General features: G+C 35.8%; 1 protein-coding gene across 1 annotated transcript; it reads right to left on the bottom strand.

Moving 5' to 3' along the window:
• Positions 1-74: 74 nt before the first annotated feature.
• On the bottom strand, positions 75-20,648 carry lrrc40 (leucine rich repeat containing 40). Its single transcript, XM_055212812.2, has 15 exons — positions 20,420-20,648; positions 19,829-20,010; positions 16,909-16,982; positions 16,707-16,836; positions 16,385-16,508; positions 14,671-14,813; positions 14,428-14,600; positions 14,168-14,258; positions 13,997-14,042; positions 13,778-13,886; positions 12,472-12,579; positions 12,268-12,378; positions 9,006-9,083; positions 8,162-8,347; positions 75-480 (listed from the first exon to the last, which is right to left on the bottom strand). Exons 1-15 carry the CDS (start codon positions 20,562-20,564, stop codon positions 375-377), a joined length of 1,806 nt encoding a protein of 601 aa, XP_055068787.2. The 5' UTR covers positions 20,565-20,648; the 3' UTR covers positions 75-374.
• Positions 20,649-20,829: the final 181 nt, after the last annotated feature.

Genomic DNA, 20,829 nt, shown 5'->3' on the forward strand with positions numbered 1-20,829 from the left:
CATAAGTGCTACTAATGTTCAAGCAAAATATTTTATTATTTATAGTGCCTATTAAATAGTTTGCAGACAAGAACTTTAAACTTGAACACAAACAAAGTCTTTATTCATTTGGTTGGTATGTCAGTTTCAGTACAAACATGCAGATGGTTTATCTGTAAAAGATTCATTAGAAAATTCTGTTTTCTTATTCAAATGTTAAGACCAGAGTGGCAGGAGATAATTGTAAACGTAAATCGTTTTGGTCAGTGTTTGAAATGTAAATCATAACATTTCTACTGAGATGTAGCACACTAGAAGTATTTGATTTGGTAGTAAATGTTATGGCACAAGAATTGATTGTTGTGCAATGTTGATGATTGAAATTACATTGAAGATTACGCTGGAATACGACTTCTGAGATACTCAAGTACAGCATCCGTTCCTTTACTTAAGACCGCAGCTCTTGGATTACGGAAAGGATTCCCATCAAGCATTAGAGCTCTGAAGACATGGACAAAACAATCATGTTAAAATCATTGTATCATATAAACTCAATGACTGTTCAAATGATCTTGCAGATCACATAAAAAAACAAGCACTAGTACACCTTTATATATATGCAGAGTTTGATTCCAAAACGCGAAAAAAAAAATTTTTGAAAAAAATGTGTTACTGCCAAAATCAGTATTATATCAGGTCAGTGTTTAAAAGTAAATTCTTAATTTTACGCGAAATCCAATATCTGCAGTGTTATTCTGTCATCTTTTCTCCCTTTTTCCCAAAACGCGATATACGCCACTCCTCCTTTTCTACAGAACGCAATAAATCCGCTCCACATATTACAGCGCACCATTCCACGCATTTGTAAACAAACAATGGCGACGCGTTGAGTACACTGAATCTTAGTTTTCCTCATCTACGTTGTACTTTGTGATCAACAAACAAACAAAAGCAAAATAATACCTTAATGGCATTGATAAACCTGTGATTGTTTTCTGTGACGGGAAAGATTGTAAGTCATCAACATCCAACTAGATAGTAAAGTTTGAAGACAAACTTTAAGTTGGCTTGAGAAAGCCTGGCCTGAAAGTTTATGAAGCAAACATAAGCTAACATGAATTAGCATGAAGCTAGCATGATGCTAACATGAAGTTAGCATGATTTAACATGAAGTTAGCTTGATAATTTAACATCAAGCTAGCATGATTTAGCAAAAAGCTAGCACAATTTAGCTAGCATGATTTAACATGAAGCTAACAAGATGTAACATGAAGTTAGCATGATGTTAGCATGATTAGCAAGAAGATAGCATGATATTAGCATGAAGTAAGCATGATGCTAGCATGATTAGCATGAAGCTATCATGATGTTAACATGATTAGCATGATGCTAACATGAATTAGCATAAAGTTAGCATGATGCTAACATGAATTAGCAGGAAGTTAGCATGATGCTAACATGAATTAGCATGAAGCTAGAATGATGCTAACATGAATTAGCATGAAGCTAGCATGATGCTAACATGAATTAGCATGAAGCTAACATGATGCTAACATGAATTAGCATGAAGCTAACATGATTTTAACATGAATCTAACATGAATTAGCATGAAGCTAACATGATGCTAACATGAATTAACATGAAGCTAGCATGATGCTAACATGAATTAGCATGAAGCTAGCATGATGCTAACATGAATTAGCATGAAGCTAGCATGATGCTAACATGAATTAGCATGATGCTAACATGATTTATCATCATGGTAGCATGATGCTAATATGAATTAGCATATAGCTTGCATGATGCTAACATGAATTAGCATGAAGCTAGCATGATGCTAATACGAATTAGCATGAAGCTAGCATGATGCTAATACGAATTAGCATGAAGCTAGCATGATGCTAATACGAATTAGCATGAAGCTAGCATGATGCTAATACGAATTAGCATGAAGCTAGCATGATGCTAATACGAATTAGCATGAAGCTAGCATGATGCTAATACGAATTAGCATGAAGCTAGCATGATGCTAATACGAATTAGCATGAAGCTAGCATGATGTTAACATGAATTAGCATGAAGCTAGCATGATGCTAACATGAATTAGCATGAAGCTAACATGAATTGGCATGAAGCAAGCATGATGCTAACATGAATTGGCATGAAGCTAGCATGATGCTAACATGAATTAGCATGAAGCTAGCATGATGCTAATACGAATTAGCATGAAGCTAACATGAATTAGCATGAAGCTAGCATGATGCTAACATGAATTAGCATGATGCTAACATGATTTATCATCATGGTAGCATGATGCTAATATGAATTAGCATATAGCTTGCATGATGCTAACATGAATTAGCATGAAGCTAGCATGATGCTAATACGAATTAGCATGAAGCTAGCATGATGCTAATACGAATTAGCATGAAGCTAGCATGATGCTAATACGAATTAGCATGAAGCTAGCATGATGCTAATACGAATTAGCATGAAGCTAGCATGATGCTAATACGAATTAGCATGAAGCTAGCATGATGCTAATACGAATTAGCATGAAGCTAGCATGATGCTAATACGAATTAGCATGAAGCTAGCATGATGCTAATACGAATTAGCATGAAGCTAGCATGATGCTAATACGAATTAGCATGAAGCTAGCATGATGCTAATACGAATTAGCATGAAGCTAGCATGATGCTAATATGAATTAGCATGAAGCTAGCATGATGCTAACATGAATTAGCATGAAACTAACATGAATTGGCATGAAGCAAGCATGATGCTAACATGAATTGGCATGAAGCTAGCATGATGCTAACATGAATTAGCATGAAGCTAGCATGATGCTAATACGAATTAGCATGAAGCTAACATGATGTTAACATGAAGCTAACATGATGTTAACATGAAGCTAACATGAATTAGCATGAAGCTAACATGAATTAGCATGAAGCTAACATGATGCTAACATGAATCAGCATGAAGCTAGCATGATGCTAATATGAATTAGCATATAGCTAGCATGATGCTAATACGAATTAGCATGAAGCTAGCATGATGCTAACACGAATTAGCATGAAGCTAGCATGATACTAAAATGAATCAGCATGAAGCTAGCATGATGCTAACATGAATCAGCATGAAGCTAGCATGATGCTAACATGATTTAGCATGATGCTAGCATGATGCTAACATGAATTAGCATATAGCTAGCATGATGCTAACATGAATTAGCATGAAGCTAGCACGATGCTAATACGAATTAGCATGAAGCTAGCATGATGCTAATACGAATTAGCATGAAGCTAGCATGATGCTAACATGAATTAGCATGAAGTTAGCATGATGCTAACACGAATTAGCATGAAGCTAGCATGATGCTAACATGAATTAGCATGAAGCTAGCATGATGCTAACATTGATTAACATGAAGCTAGCATGATGCTAACATGAATTAGCATGAAGTTAGCATGATGCTAACATGAATTAGCATGAAGCTAGCATGATGCTAGCATTGATTAGCATGAAGCTAGCATGATGCTAACATAAATTAACATGAAGCTAGCATGATTTAACATGAAGTTAGCAAGATTTATTATGAAATTAGCATAAAGCTAGCATGAAACTAGCATGAAGCTAGCATGACTTAGCATGAAGTTAGCATGAAGCTAACATGACCCAAAGACCCAACCCCCATGTCTCTATGATGTTCAGATCCAGAGATATAAGGCTTTGTTTATTATGTTGCTAGGGTGCTCATATTTGGTTGCTAGGGGCGTGGATTAATACCTCGATAAGAATCCTCAGAAACTGATTGGATGCCTGAGTAAAATAAGCCCACACCTATGTCTCTATGACACTCTGGTGCAAAGATATCCATCTTGGCTTTTTATAATGGTAGTCTATGGGAGATGTTGCTAGGGTACCCAAAATTGTTGCTAGGGGCGTGGCTTAATAGCTCTGGGACGATCCTAAGAGACTGATTTGATGACTGAGTAAAATGAGCCCACCCCCATGTCTCCACGACACTCTAAAGTGAAGATATTCCATCTGGGACGCTTTTATTCCCTTATATGGGCATGTTTCCTGCCCCATTATAAGTCAATGGGAAATTTTGGGGGCCTCTTACACCCCAGGGGTACAGCTTACACCCCATTGTGAGGTATGTTCTGACACAGCCTGCCAGCTTCTTCAAATGTGGAAGTCCACACGTTTCTACGAAATCGAGACTCAGAGTTATGACCTTTCAAAGTTTGTTGCAATGTTAAGTCAATGGGAATTTTGGGAAGTTTGATCCCAATTTTTAGGAATTCCGTAATGCCGAGTTCAGACTGTATGATTTTCAAATTAGTCGGGTCACCTGTGGTTTCACACTGCGTGATTATCAGGGGAAGCGTTCAGTCGCTGCTGTTTCACACTGCATGATCGATTGGCGACAGGGGTTTTCATAATGCATGACTTTACCGTAAGAAGAATCGCCGATAACTTTTTCCCGGTCCGCAAACTACGTCTCACAACCAAATGCACGCGAGAAGTGACGCGAAGGAAACAGCGCAAGGTCACGCGTGCAAGACCGGAGTTCTCACGTGAGACTGGGATTATTATTAAAAATAGTCACCCGCAAGAAGTTTACCATACAAATTGCATGTGCGCTCATTTGCAGCAGAAAGAAGAAGAAATAAAAATTATGAATGAGGAAATGTTTGGAGAGGCTCCTCCCCGAACTTCCAGCTGTCCTGTATGTTGCTCTCTCATTGGATGTAGGTCATCGCCGATGTTATTGTCAGTCAAAACACATTTCACACGGAATGATTTTGAATCGCCGACCGGTCCAGATATTTAGCATGCCAAATATCTCACGGGTGTCGGCGATCCTCTCAGAACGCAGGGCCGCTGGAAGTCATTTTGAACAGGGGGTGCTGTGATTTTTTTTCCCAAAAACACCTGTAAGCCTATAGGCCTATTTAAAATACATTTTAAAAATAAATACATTGAGTTTCACTACTTTATTGTCATATACATAATAATATTAATTAAACTTCCCAATTTTCAATGTCCATTCGGACAAAATTATTTTACTTTCGTTTTTAAGTAAGGATCACAAGTCGATTAACAGTGGTAAAAGCTGGCTGAAAACATTCTCACAGTAACATACCTAGTACATTTTTATTTCAATCTTTTCACTAAACAGTACTATTATTGTATTTTTTTGAACTTATAAATAATTCATAAATTGAACAAAAATAATAATGGGTTTAGTTCGGATATTGTATACCTTTTGTAAAGAAATACATGGTGTATAATTAAATTTTTAGAATATATTAGGCTTTATATAAGGTTTGTACTCTAAAAATACTTTATTTGTAACAAGAGATAAAGAATTACGAACCTGCAGAGAGCAGAAGCGTTTCAACACTCGGACTTGCTTAAAAAAAAATTCTCATCTCACCATATAGGGACAGAGTCATTGACCGGAGTCATTGCCCCTTCAGATCTGATTTGATTTGTGCCCCCTCTGTTTCGTTTTTGTAATAATGGTTACAAATAAAATGCTCATCCTTTTGAGTTAAATAATAATTTAACCTTATCCCCATATGGGATTTAGAATATTCAGTGACATGACATTACTGCCAGATTCAAACGTCTTTCGCGTTGGTTGGCTCCGGACGAGCTCAGCGCTGTCATATATCAACACAATGCAGTGTTTTCAACCTCATAATGTTTATTTTAGATTTCAAACATTTAAATACACATAAGCACTGGTAAAACAATAGCCTACATTTACTTTGTAAAATACACAATGATGTCTGTGGAAGCGGCAATAAAAATCTATTCAAATAAGATAATAATTTGCAAAGAATAAATAAATATTATTTTCAAAAACTAATAATTTGCCGACGTGTGTTATTCATATCAGACAAACACAGTGGAAGCAAAGTTTACTCTATTGTTATAAAGGTTATAATGATACCTGTTTGAAAGACGGAGACGCGCATCTGTCAATCAGCTATTACATAACAGAGCAAGCGAGGCCAGAGACGAACGTGCTCTTAAACAGAAAATACTATATGGAATAATTTGTGCATCTTTGAATAACGGTAAGAATACATTTCCTTTAAATATAATTTTGTCAAGAGACAATAATGTTTTTTCCACTTTTATTGCTTATTTAGACTGCGATTAAAAGCGTGTTTGGCGCATTTAGCTTACCTCAGAGTTTATTTCAGTAATATTGCTGTTTTCCCGGTAATAATAATAATAGTAATACAATTTACATGTCAATCCTGCTTCCTTGACTGCTTATTAATTTTATTATGCTGTTATGTTAAGTTATTCTATGTGGATATTTATTGCCATATGAGACGTTCATTGCCGTTATATGAATACTCTTGTCTAATATTCAAATTATATGCGGAATAATGCGTACATCTTTGAATAACTGTAAGAATACAGTTCCTTTGAAAATAATTTTTGTCAAAGTTTTGAGAAATAATATTGTTGTGAGGATATTTATTGCAGACGTTTATTGCCGTTCGTCTATAATATGGAAATCATATAGCCAATATATAATGTTACCCTTCTCCTGACCACAAGGCTAGAGATTTTAAACATCCTTAATCCACATTTACTAGTCTATCAAATAATATCTCATGACCTATCATCATTACGCTGTCTAAATTTTGCTAGTCAGTTTCTGGTTACCTGTGCAGTTGCATAGTAGGCTATTGAGTGTTTTATGGAGCGCTGCATTTAAAAATCTGTCGTTCCAAAGCGAGATCTCAGTGTGTATTATTCATTGATGGTATAGAGTTAATCCTTTAATTTTTCAAATTAAAAAGCGTTTTTGTGCTACGAATGCCCAGGGATTTCAGAATTTCTGTGTGGGCATGCATCAGCGAAAGGTGTGTGAGTCTTTTCTGGATCTTGATGCTGCGTACCCATGTCACCAATAGACGCAAGGCGGAGAAAGTGCGCTCGGATGAGGCCAAGGAGATGGGTAGGCACAGACAGTAATGAAATTAAAATCCAAAATACACGTAATAACCTACGTGTGTCAAAAATAATTTCCTAAAATAAAAAGTAATATATAAATTGTGCAAAATATTTTTACTTAAAAAATCTCCCTCTCGCCAACAGGGGGTGCTGCAGCACCCGCAGCACCCCCACTTCCCGCGGCCATGTCAGAACGCGTCTTTTATAATTCACACTGTGTGATTGTCACTCGCGTGCACGAGCATCGATTTGCCTGTGATTTCGGCCATTTGTCGGCGATTTCGCAAAACCTGTCGGCGAGTCAAAATCAGGGCTAAAATCGTGCAGTCTGAACTCGGCATAAGTCTGATCCCTTAGAAAAGATATAGCAACTCAAGTCAGATAAGACTGAAGGTCTGACCTGAGTTTGGAGTATGTAGAGTTAAAGCTCTAGGAGGAGTTAGAGTCAGAAAATTTTGGATCGGAATAATAATAATAAGTTTAAATAGCATTTCAGTAAGTTGGCTTTCACAAGCCAACTTAATAACTTACCTGAGAGGCACTCGGGAGACGGGTGCTTGTTCTCCCGACAGCATCTGTGAAGTTTATGTGATTCTAACACATTGACTCAATGGGATCTTATGAAAAACTTTCCATTATTTTACTCAAAGTCAACGAAAATCGAGCAGGACCAAAACATTTTACAGCGGATCGCTTGGAAAAATGTTAAGCGACGGCGTGAAGTATAACCGCAGCAATGACAGTGTTATTAATATAACAAAGTAAGTGTTTTGAATAATGCCATTAATGGTTATTTTTTATCAGTGCACTGCTCAACTAAATGAATATATCATGGTAAAGATGAATGCTCATGTATATATTGATTCAACAGATTTAAAGCATTTTGAAAAAAAAAACGTGTCATGGATTTATTGCATTTTGTGGAAAAAATAATTCGTTTTTATAATAAATCTTTGAAAATCAATTATGGATTTGAATTTTTTATGTTTTTATAACCTAAAGATAATATGACAAAGTTTGTAACAGAAAATAGTGGTTTTCATCTTGTCACTTTCGAAATTTGTCAAAATGGATTTATTGCGTTTTGGAACCAAACTCTTCATATATTCAATGCTCCAGTACCTTCTAAAAGTAAATAGCAATAATCCTTAGTTTATTAGTATAACAAAGAAAACATTGTCCTTACCTCAGACTGATACAGTTGCCAAGTTCTGGTGGCACTTGCATAATGTCATTGTTGGACAAATCTAGAGTGGACAGCCTATTTAGGATCTTCAGTCGAACAGGATCGATACCTCCAACTTGATTGTTACACATTAAAATGGTCTCGAGAGATGAGATGTGGTACAACACCTCTGGGAAAGACTTGAACCTTAGGATAAAGGTAAATAAAGATTCAGTCAACACACAACACCAAAATTTTCCATGTATGATCAAAAAGTTAACAAATCATGAAATATACAGTACTGTGCAAAAGTTTTAGGCCACCATGCCAGAATTAGATTTGTTGTTTTTGCAACGTTATAGTAATATATAATTGTTTCTCAGTCTATTAGAATACAACCAGAAAATACAGGAAATGTGTATATAGTATTAAAAACTCAAGTTTTTAGGGTAAACTCCCCTTCCACTTGAGCAATAGCAGGAAACTGCAGGATCTCTTAAACCTAAATAAAATTAAATCCTAATTTTATAGATATTAGTCTTTTTACTTCAGTCTCCTCAAAAACACTCAAGATGTGTTTAGTGCCAAAAGAGTTCACAATAAACACTGATGATGCCTAAAGAAGATATTTAGTCCTGAAAATTGTATTTTTTGTAAATATTTCCTGTATTTTTTGTTTGTATCTTAATAAAACAGATTGAAAAATAAATATAAATGGACATTAAAAAGTCAGCTGATGGTGGCCTAAGACTTTTGCACAGTACTGTATTTACGCCAACTATTTATTAAAATTCAATAAACTATCTCTCTGTTAAAACCATTCTACAGTATAAGTGGGATGAAAAAAGGTTTTGGTAGAACTTACTTATTAAAAGATAAAATAATACTGCGTAGTTTAGTTAGTGCTTCCAACTCCATGGGCAATGACATCAGTAAATTGTTCCTGAAGAAAAGATGTTATTTTAGTACACTTTGTTGTGATGTCATGTCTGAGTGTCCTTAGAAGTAAAGGATCTCTTTCAAAGTCATTATTGTTATCTTTAAAGCCAGATTCATCAGAACACAAAATACCCGAATTCAGAAAATGCCCATTTAATAAAACAGAATTCATTTTTGCTAAGTAATTGTTTCCTCCATATCATTTAGCAAAAATAATTGTCACTCTTTACCGTTTTATTTTTACTTTAACTTAAATGAATAGTTCACATGAATTTGTCTTCATTTAACTTAAATTGATTCAAGGACATATGACAGACTTTATTCTGTCAAGAAACAAAGTCGGAATGTTAGGCAAGCTCAGTCCCCATTCACTACTGTATGGATAATTGCCAGTTATTTTCTTCTTGATAGTTGTTTTTAGAAGAAGAAAAAACAAATCCTCAAGATACTTATCTACATGATATAGGAGCTCTTGAATGTCCCAAAAAGTTTCAACCAAAAAGTAAAGTTACTAATAGCGTTCGCCTTTGTAGGGCAGAATTGGTGAGCTATCTTCGTAAACTGCCCATATGTGGATTATTGAATCTTTGGAATATCAAAACGAACAAAATAAAACTCTTAAAAATCAAGTTTTTATTGCCGTTTATATGCCTATGCATTGTTTTTTAATACGCTTTAATTGCGCTTTTTTTCATTGCATAGTACCCCATGGTTTTGGGTCAGGTCAGTTTACTTTTGGGGCTTTTCCACTGGGTGCAGTATGTAGTACCCAATACTTTATTTAGTACCACCTCGGTTGGGGTTCCAAGCGATGCGGGCTGATATCAAAAGGTGACTAGAAAACACTGTAGATCCCTGATTGGTCTGAGAGAATCGTCACTAGCAGCCTCATCGCTATAATGTAAAAGATTAGCTTTACCTTCATGCTAGCTTGCGCTGTCTCGAGCAAACACATTGTCATCTGTGCTTTGCTATAAGTTCCAAAACTCCCTTTTAGGAATCAGGAACACCATACCAGTTTTTTCCGGACTTGCAGTTTGTGTCGGCATGTTCACATAATGCTTAAATGCAACTTCAATGAGGCTCAACGTAGGGCGTCGACTGACCCCATGGGTGTTTATGCAAAAACTGTCATGTGAGACAGAGGTAGTGATAAACGCGATGTGCAAACATCTATTTGTGGTGGTCAATTTTAATTTTGTGGCGGACTGAAAAATAAATAAATGTATGGGGATGTATAGCATTACAGCAACGCTCTAACTTGTATGATGCATAGACTGTAAAAAAAGATGGGCGACGCCCATTCGCTCTCTTCCATTGGTGAAAAGTGAAGCCGTCAGTGTACCGATACAAGCTGACATCTTGGGTCTTAAGTCTGCGCAGTAGTGATTTCGGGACCAATCCTGCGCAGTAGTGAGCAGGAAGTAAAGCCGTGAAAGCAAGGCCCCTCCCTCGCTCTCGCAGAATGCGCATAACACAGCTGTCAATCATGACGTCACACCACCATTTTTTATAGCATTAAATAACTAACTAAACACAAACTTATTTTAAAAACAAACACTTGAATTTACATCAGCTTGATGAAACTTCAGTAAATGACAGACACAAGCTTCGGAAAAAAGATAATTGAAGTGTAATTAAATTGTTTAGTTGGTCTCAAGTCCCATTAAATAACATGAGGAGGCGAAGTTTATGACCTATACTGGGACCAGTCACTGTGGGGGCGATTGAGACGTTTTGGCTTCACTTTTTAGGGCTTGTGCGGCACGCTTGGTATGATGTCACAGCAGTTGGCAGCACAAATATAATGACTCACCTATAATCCCTCCCACCTTGAAAGTGCTACTAAACTCGATGGAAAAGCTAACCAAGCCAAAGTGAGGTGAGCTGACCCGACCTAAACCGTGGGGCACTATGCAATGGAAAAGCGCCATAAGACAACCCATGTGCAACTTTATCATTCAACACCATTGCTGAGTAGAGCTGCCAAACGATTAGTCGCAGATTAAAGATTTTGCTGACATATAAAATGTGTGTGTAATGTTTATAATAATTATGTATATATAAATGCATGTATATATTTAAGAAATATTTGCATGTGTATAAACATTTGCAGATTTACATATGATTTATATCATATATAAATATTTATTATATCAATATATTTTTCCTTAAAATTATACATACATGTGTTTGTATTTATATATACATAATATTTGTTGATGTACTGTGTATAATAATTATGTAAACAAAAACTTTCACTCTGCAAACGAACAGTCGTGACCAATCATCAGGCAGCCCTATTGCTGGGTATTATTTCCATAATATTTGACTTTTCAAAAGACATCTCATTTCAACGGTTTGAAATCGCATTGATTTGCTACGTCACACACTAATCAATCACAATTTGAACAAGCATTGTGTAGTCTAACCTGCTAACATCAGTACTAAAAGCAGTTAGAGCTGCTAACGCTCAGTTTATGTACGCTTTGTGAAACCAGACTTGGCAGTTATGTTTCTGAAACCTCTAAAATTAGCATATATTTACGTGTATGAAAGGATGGAGGCGGAGAACTAATTTGCATTTTAATATCTATGATCTAAGCTGTGCGGTTGAGTAGAGGCGGAGACTAATTCGCATATTCATAGAGCTGCGTATACTAAATGAAAGGGTATTACATGCAAGCAGTTAGCATGTAGAAATTACTGTCACAAAAAAAACATTTACATATGATGCTCAAAGATGAGTTTTAAGTGATCAAACAATAAATATGTATAAAGGCTAGATGTCTCGCCCCGCGCTGCTGGCTAATTGAGTGGAACGTCCGCATTTGGCGGCCATCTTACCACAGGGCGCTCGCTCACTTTTCTACCGATTCTCAAACGGTTTGGTTTGTTATAAACGTCAAAGAAGTACCTATGACACTGCATACTTAAACTAAAAACAAAAAAATTCATGAAACATGTTAAAGCAGCCACAATTATAGCCACGTTAATAACGTTTGTAAGAAACCAAAGCAAGTTATGGTCATTTAAAAGTACATGCATCATTAAAACACATTGCTACGAGTGAGCGAGCACCTTGTGGTAAGATGGCCGCCAGGTGATGACGTTAGAGACTCCGCCCTAACACATCTAGCCTTTATACATATCTATGGATAAAATGATCAGCTACATGGGAGACTTACCTGAGATCTATATGTACCAGCAGCTGCAGTTTTGAAAATTCCACTGGAATAGTTGTTAGCTTGTTAAACCCAAGGTTAATGTCTGCAAGAGTGTCCTTTAACTCTGTAATTCTAAAAAAATAAAGAAAAGTTTAACAAACCACCATAAAAGTTGAGTAAAATATTGTATCTCTGCTATAATGGGCTAAGGTGGAATTGGTGTACCTTTGTGGAACTGAGGTTAGCTGATTTTTGCTGAAATTCACATTGGTCACAGCACTGTCACCAACTGCATCAAACACCTCATCGGGAATTAATGCCTCATGTTTCTCACTAAGAAAAATATATAAGAGGAAACTGATATCTTTGCAGATAAATACTGATCCATAAAATCCTGCTGCTATATTCATTGAGGAGGATTTTTTAGGGATGACATTTTAACACAATCATTAAGTGACTATAACTTTATCCTGCAAAAAAATAAAAAAAATAAGATGTGGATGGGTGATTCTCACGAAACCATTTAAACACCACGGCACTAATGATTTTAGCTTTAAAATGTGTAATATAGTAACATTAAAAAGCATCAGAATTAACACAATACTGTGTTCTACCTTGCACAATGTGTGATTTCAACATAAGAATTTATAATTGTAAATTTTATCTCATTTTCTGCTGAAATTCTCATTACCGCAATGTGTCCGGCTGTGTTTGAACATGCGTTATGTTGTAATTTAATCAAATTAACACAAAAATATTAAGAAAAAAAATAAATGGATGTTTTGCTAGACTACTTTAGATGACAGAAAAAATATTTACTGAATATTCATGTATAATAATAATGAAGAAAAATTAGGAAAATGATGTGTCCATGCCTGATGTTCTCATCCTCCGCAACACTTTTTGAGAACAGTTTAAGCACACATACAGAATTTTAATAAAGTTTGATTTTGAGTGACCAAGCACATGGACCAGTTACTTCAAGATGGCTACCAGGTAAGATCATTTTTTTTACAGTTAATTTGAAATATTGTCTTGTCAGAATGCTTACACGACATTTTGATTATCATTACCGCAACAGATGCTTATTAAATGTTAATTTACTTAATAGGAGCATAATACTTTGATTTTAATGCATGTGCAGAATCTCCAAATTATGTTCTTTCAGGTTTGTCATGTCATTTTGAAAATATGTCAGTGTTGATGTTTTCTGACTGTTGCGGTAATGAGATTTTTTTAGGACTAATTTTTTAAATTATGTTACAAAAAGTGTTAAATGATAAGTAAAAGTTTTTTAATTAATGTTCCCATTTACTCCAGACTTTGTTTTTTAATGTCTGGTGGGAAAAAAAGTAAATTTAGGCAATTTTTACATTTTCATGCTTGACATTTTTAAAACCAAGTTTTCGTGAGAATCACCCGGATACTGACTAACAATCTTCTTTTTATCAAATCATGACACACATTACAGTGAATAACTCAATTCAATATCAGTGAATAACAAAACTGGTTTTCCATATTTTGTCTGTACCTGTAATCCAGTGTTTTCAGAGTTTTGATGGCATGTACATTGATCTTAGCCTGACTTGGGAGAGTCATTGCTGTTTTTGGCTCATCTTTGATGTCCCCATCAGGTTGCTCTATATTTTAAAATTGAGGAACCCCAAAATGAAAATTACAGAAGATCTTTTTCCTATAAATTGGCCAAATTGGACAACTAATCTCTACAAACATATACATATTGATGCACCTTGTACTCGACTCCTGAGATATTTTAGGAGTTCCCCAGTGCCTTTCTGTAAAGAAGACAAAATTATTACATGTAATTTAACACATTTTATTTCTGACTTTTCCAGTGCTGACCTCACAAAAACCAATTAAGATAAAGTCTTTTATCTGCTGTGAAACATTGAGCACTTACAGTCAGAAGGTCTCTGCGGATTGCCCTCAGTGGATTGCCCTCCAAAGACAATGACTTAAGCTTGGGTAATGTGCCAAGTCCACTAGGCAGGCTGTTTCACACAAGAAAGAGAAACACTTACAGATCTCTTTCCACTTGTTTGAAGAGCTCAGATGCAAAACTCAAGTGCATCTGACTTGTTTTCTTGTAGACTTCTAATGGATTGTGCAAACCAAGCACTATTTCTGAATGTCAGATCACAAAAATCATATGACCAGCACCTGCTGACATCATTGTTCGTAAGATCCAGCCGCTCCAGGCCTTCCAGTAGAGTTATTTCTTCAGGAAGTTTCTTCACCTTGTTATCTCTGAGCTCCAAGAAACTTAAAGCACTCAAGTGCTTCAAATGGTCCGCCTCCAGTACCTCAATCTGGTTGTTCCCACAATGGAGTTCCTTAAAATATCAATTGCACCGTGTTAGCTTAATTTAAACATGAAATTGATCATCAGTCATCTTTGATCACCTTGAGGGTTTTACAGCAGGGCAGTTCTGGAAGAAGGCGTAACTTGTTGTGTCTTAGGTTAAGCTGTTCGAGAGACTCCATCTGAGCCAGAACGGGAGGGACGCTTTCCAGCTGATTTCGGGAGCAGTCCAACATTCTTATGTCTGTAAGGGTTAACAAATAAATGTAGAGTTAAACAAACATCTCTTTGGAATGCACAATTCTAATTGGTCAATCGTGCCATTCGTTTGACATTCCTCAGAAGACTAATGGTTAGAGAGTCGGGGCTCGTAACTGGCCATGGCAGTGATAGCTGGGTTAAATTAAAAGCAGGGCTCGAAATTGCGACCATTTTGTCGCAATTTAATCTGTGCGACCTTAAAATATATTTGGGAGCATTTGTGCGACTGCCCATTTTGTTGTGACGCGAGTTGATTGTGATCCTGCGTGCTGGCGCTGTCCCAGGTTCAGTGTTCTCTCCAACGATACATAACCAATCAAATTTCACCATTAAGTTCTTGCGTTTAATGAAGACTGCAGATTGGCTAATATGAGCGTCAGTCATTCCTTGTTGCCGTGGAGCGCGGAAATGTGAAAAGACGAACGCGTCTCGAGCATGACGAGAGCGAGCCGATTACAGCCAAGGTTATTACTGTATTTTATGACGACGATCCGGATTCAAATGTAACTCCACCACCGGAAAATACGAGTTGACGTTAAACCTTTCAGAGTGGCTTAAAGATTTCGAGTGTCTTCGCTATAAAAATGTAACTTACTGTGTTTACTGTAAATCCTGTAAAACGGCGTTAATGGCGGAATCAAAACATTTTAAGCGCCAGACGTACCTTGCTTAAACATGGCGAAAGTGCCAAAAACACAAGACGTGTCATGACAAATGTGTTTATTATTGATGGAGACACCGACCTGTCTGTCAAAGTGTGTTTGATGGTGTATGTGCGCATGCGCTGGTGAATGGACATTCGACAAACATCCTTGTGGTCCATGTTGTATTTTTTAAAACATTGCCTATTTAGTAGTAAAAGCATCCTAGTAATGCAGTTATCAATACCATATATTAGCCTTCTATATTAGGGTCACTTTTGTAATGTCACAATTAATCAGTGTTTTACGTGTTTGCTAGATTTTCTATGTAATCTTAATCATGTTACCTGTAATTGTTAAATTATTATTGCTGCTATACTATTTCAACAGCATTGGGTATTAATTTAGGAATTTATGCAGTAAAAAATAAAATAAAATAGAAGACCAACTTTTAAATGCTGGCCATAGGATGTGTAAAGCCCGGTGGTGGTGTTTTATTTTTAATAAAATAAATCTATTAACATTTACATTGTAGTTGTGGTGCTTTTAAATTTTTGGATAAATGTGCCTAAATTTTTGCTGGTGCTCCTAACTCTTTAAAGTTGGGAGCACCAGTGCTACCAAATAAAAAAGTTAATTTTGAGCCCTGAAAAGGGTGAAATTTTACCATATATCCAGAATCACATGATATTAGACTGCTCATTCAGGCTTATTTAAATTACTTTTTTACATCTTAATAATATATCTTTAACATCTACTTATTATTCGTTAAATAAAACATAAAATTCTGCATTTATTTTTGCATCCAGTGACTTATGTGTGTGACACCACAAAGACTTGTATTTTAAGATAATAACCAGCTGACTGGACATGATCATGTACCTGATATCTAACCAGTTTAAGACAGACTTACTTTTCATTTGACTGATTGCAGGAGGGAGACTTTTCAGCCTATTGCAGGACAAATTCAGTTTGACAAGATTGGTCAATTTTGAAAGGCTTTCCGGAATATCCGTTAATTGATTGTTGGAGACATCCTATCAGGTGGAAAAATACAATAATTGCCACACAGTTAATATCCTTTAAAGCAACATCACAGATTTCTCAAATATAACAACTAATCAGACACCTGTGGATTATTTCATGAAGATATGAATCTACTTTGTTGAGATATTATCACTAGCTGAAAATATAAAAGATAGGCTGTTCAGGACCAAGTGATCACAATCACTTACAAAGTCATCTAAATGAATCAGCTGCCCTAAATCCTGTGGAAGCCGTTCCATCTGGTTCTGCTGCAGATGGAGACATCGTAGATTTGTAAGTCTCCAGAGACCGGCAGGCAAATCTGTCAGTTTATTATGACTGTAGAGAAGACACAGACATAAGGAACTTTGTGCTTTGTACTATTGTAGTATAATGGAGGCAAATGAATACCTCAGTATGAGCTTCTGCAGTTGCACTAGTTCTCCAATGGATTCTGGTAGTGAGCTTAGTTGATTGTCATGTATCTGGGAAAAAAGAAAAACCTAAATATAGCGATGCACCAATATGGAAATTTTGGCCGATAGAGATAACTCTTTATATTTGGGGGCCGATAACCGATATATAAATAGGGCGATAAATATTCATATTAATTTCACAATGAAAAACTCCCAGACCGCAGACATCTTGTCTTTGTGCTAGACTAACATACTCTTCTTAAGCCCACAACACGTGTCATCTTCGTGCTATGTCACAGAAAGCACCAATCAAAACTCCACATGGCCAGCAATGAGCAAGTGAAGTGGTTCAACAAACCAAAATAATCCATCATTTGTCGGCTTTCATTTATCGGCCTAATTTTGCTATCAGACTGATAACCGATGATATTAAAAATAAGCAGTTATCGGCCGATAACGATATGTCTGCCGATATATCGTGCATCCCAACCTAAATACATTTTTTGTCTTTTAATACTTCTAAAATCTCTTTATCTATGCCAGCCTGAGTGTATGCTATCATTTAAAGTTGCAGTGTGTAAATTTTAGCAGCATCTAATGGTGAGGTTGTGAATTGCAACCAACGGCTCAGTCCACTGCTCATCTCTTGCTTTTGAAACACATAGAAAAGCTACAGTAGCCGCCACCGGACAAACATGTCATCGTTGGAGACACCTTAGTAAAAAAGTTTGTCTGTTAAGGGCTTCTGTAGAAACATGGCGGCCCAAAATGGCGGCTTCCATGTAAGAGGACCCTCTGTGTATGTAGATAAAAACGTCTCATTCTAAGGCAGGGGTGGGGAACCCTGGTCCTGGAAGGCCACTGTCCTGCAGAGTTTAGTTCCAACCCTAATTAAACACACCTGAAAATCAAATTAAAGTCTTCAGGATTACTTGGAAATAAAATTCAGGTGTGTTTGATTAGGGTTGGAACTAAACTCTGCAGGACAGTGGCCCTCCAGGACCCAGGGTTCCCCACTCCTGTTCTAAGGCAATAAACACATAACGGTTCATTATGAAAGGTCTTTATACACCCATGATAATATAGTTTTGTATATTATTTTGCATTTCTGTGAAGAGGTCCTTCTAAAAATTACACACTGCACCTTTAAGCAAAAGTAGGACATTTCAAACACTAAACTTTTTTTAAATTTATGCTAAGTTTCCTTAAACATAAATTAAAGTTATGATGATAATATACAGTAATTTGTTATGATTAAAAAGAGTATTAAAATGCATTATATAAGCATTATTGGCAGAAGGTCTCTTGAATCAGTAACATAATTATCTCAAAATAAAAACCTTTTATCTTGTATCACCCTAAGGGGGTTCTGGGGTGTTGTAAGTTTTAGTGGTTGTTATCAGGGGATAACAGACCTTGGAATGTTGTAACTGACCAGTGAGAATCAGGTATTTAAAGGGACACTCTTTTTTGAAAATAGGCTCATTTTCCAGCTACCCTGGTTGCAGAAGGCGTAATGATATTATTACGCAGTGCCCGAAAATAGTCCCCTGCTACTGAAAGTAACCAAGGGAACTGTATTCGGGCACTGCGTTATATCATTGCGCCTGCTGCAGCCATGGTACGGCAGCAAAGTCCTTGATTATTACACCGGAATGAGAGTATAGTTCCTAGCCATATTGACCTAGAAAACGGCAACTTTTAATTTTTTGTCGGTCTTGTGTCTGTATGGTTCAATTAAATGTAAAAGGGTTAAACTTTCAAAAAAAATTGCAGATTACTTGCATAAATTTTTTTGAGGACCAAGTCTAAAATTTCAGGTTTTATTTCATTTTGAAAGAATATTTGGGGGATAATTGCAAAAATGTCAATGTGGTGTAACCGGTCTGTGTCAATTGGTATAACTAGTATTTTTTAAATGAAAATATAAATATATTCATAAAAAGGTTGAATAAAATAATCATCAGTTTAGTATAGTATGATTTTTTTACATACATTTTACATCATTTGTCAAAGATTATTCAGAAAACAGAGCTGTTCGGACAAATATTACAAAAATGCATTAAAATATATATTTACAAATAACTAATAAAATAATATTTAAAAAAAATTATGATTATGCTTACATGCCATCAAGGTGAATAAAATATTTAATATTTATTTTTCTTTGGGCCATTTGGCGGTTACACCATTTAACATTTTCAGGTCCATTCAGTCTTAACTTTCATAAAAATGGTGCAAATGTAATTTTTTATTGCATAAAATGAACATAAATACACTATGTGCATTAAAATAAACCCGATGCATGCTTTTAAAACAAGCTTTTTTTAAGATTTTTGAATTTCTCATTTCGCCAAACCATTTTTGTCACTGACCCAACTTCAGAAGAGTCAAGTTTTAAACAGGAAAAATATCGAAACTCTTTGGTCATTTTTGAGTGCGATGCTAATGGTCTAATCGGATTCAATGAATTATGCTAAGATATGCTAAAAGTAGTACCGCCAGGCCAGGAGATCGGCTGAATGGATTTTAAAACTGTAAAGATCAAATGTTTAACTCTAGGGGAGCTGGAAAATGAGCCTATTTTCAAAAAAAGTGGAGTGTCCCTTTAAAATATTTATAATATTAATATTTATTACAATAATAATCTAATATAATGTAATCTAATCTAATCTAATCTAGTGAGGGAAAATAACTGGTAGTTTATAAAAAACTAGTTACACTGATTGTATTGTTTCTATTAACAAGATGTAATAAGAAGTATACTGTTTCCATAGTCTTACTGCAAATACAACACCGAGCTGGTAAATAAGAACTTTGTTTTTATTTTAAGGTACATAACAGAACTGTCAATCAATGTGTACTTTTAATTCAATGAGTACATTTTAAACAAAATGAGAGGTGTTGAGACCTACATCCAGGACAACCAGTGCAGAGAGCAGTTTGATGTCATCAGAGAGGCTTTGAAGTTTGTTGGAAGACAACAGAAGTTTGGTTAAATCTGTCTGCTCCCACCAGCGATCTGCAGCTCCAAAAGACAAGTTCTGCTGGGCTTCTTCAGGTGTGTCTAAGTTCAACCTCCACACACTCTGGGGAACTAAAGCCAATCACATTCAAATGAGCCATTTTCGAATCCATGCGTCGCTGCGCAGATCGATCGGCGTATGACGTCAACCTACCGCGAACTTAAACCGTATAACTCAAAACGTGTCAAAGATGCCAAGCATATTGTCACCTTGGTAACTACCACAGTTCCTATCAAAACAATACAGTCACTACTTATTATTTGTGTAACGTTACACGAATAATTAACGTTAGTTAAAATGGGATATCTTAAAAACATTAAAAGAGGCTTTTAAAATCCTTATCAGCTGGTTTAATTTTATTCATAATAAAATGTTATTTAAAAGATGTTCTGCAGCAGAAACCACGGTTACCGTGGTGATATTTTGTCAGATTAACGCATAAACAGAAAGTGTTATATAAATGACGTTAACTTACGTTACCTTCAGTGAGACCGCGCCCGGATAAATTGAGCTGTCCACTCTTTCTAGCAGATTTTAATAATCCATATGGGACAGGACAGTCTTCCTTCTCTTGTCTAAATCCTGCTCGAGAGTCCACATGTGCTCCTCTTTTAAAACGAGACATTAAAGCGCTTTGAAATACCTGTAAACTTGAAAACAGCGGTGGTGTTGTGAAGTAAACTAACAGCAGTTACTCAAAATGGCCTCCTATGTTTAAAATAAAAGTCTCAAATTGAACGTAAGATCTTTTCTCTTTTAATTGGATAAATCAAAGATAAAAATAAATTATTTTCCTTATACATTTATTTTAACAGAATTTTTCGATTTGTTAAACATAAATAAAACAATACAATTAAAATATACTAGTGGACCAATATCTTAGGACAACT

The sequence above is a fragment of the Misgurnus anguillicaudatus genome, chromosome 8, assembly GCF_027580225.2.
Source record: "Misgurnus anguillicaudatus chromosome 8, ASM2758022v2, whole genome shotgun sequence".
Lineage (NCBI taxonomy): Eukaryota > Metazoa > Chordata > Actinopteri > Cypriniformes > Cobitidae > Misgurnus > Misgurnus anguillicaudatus.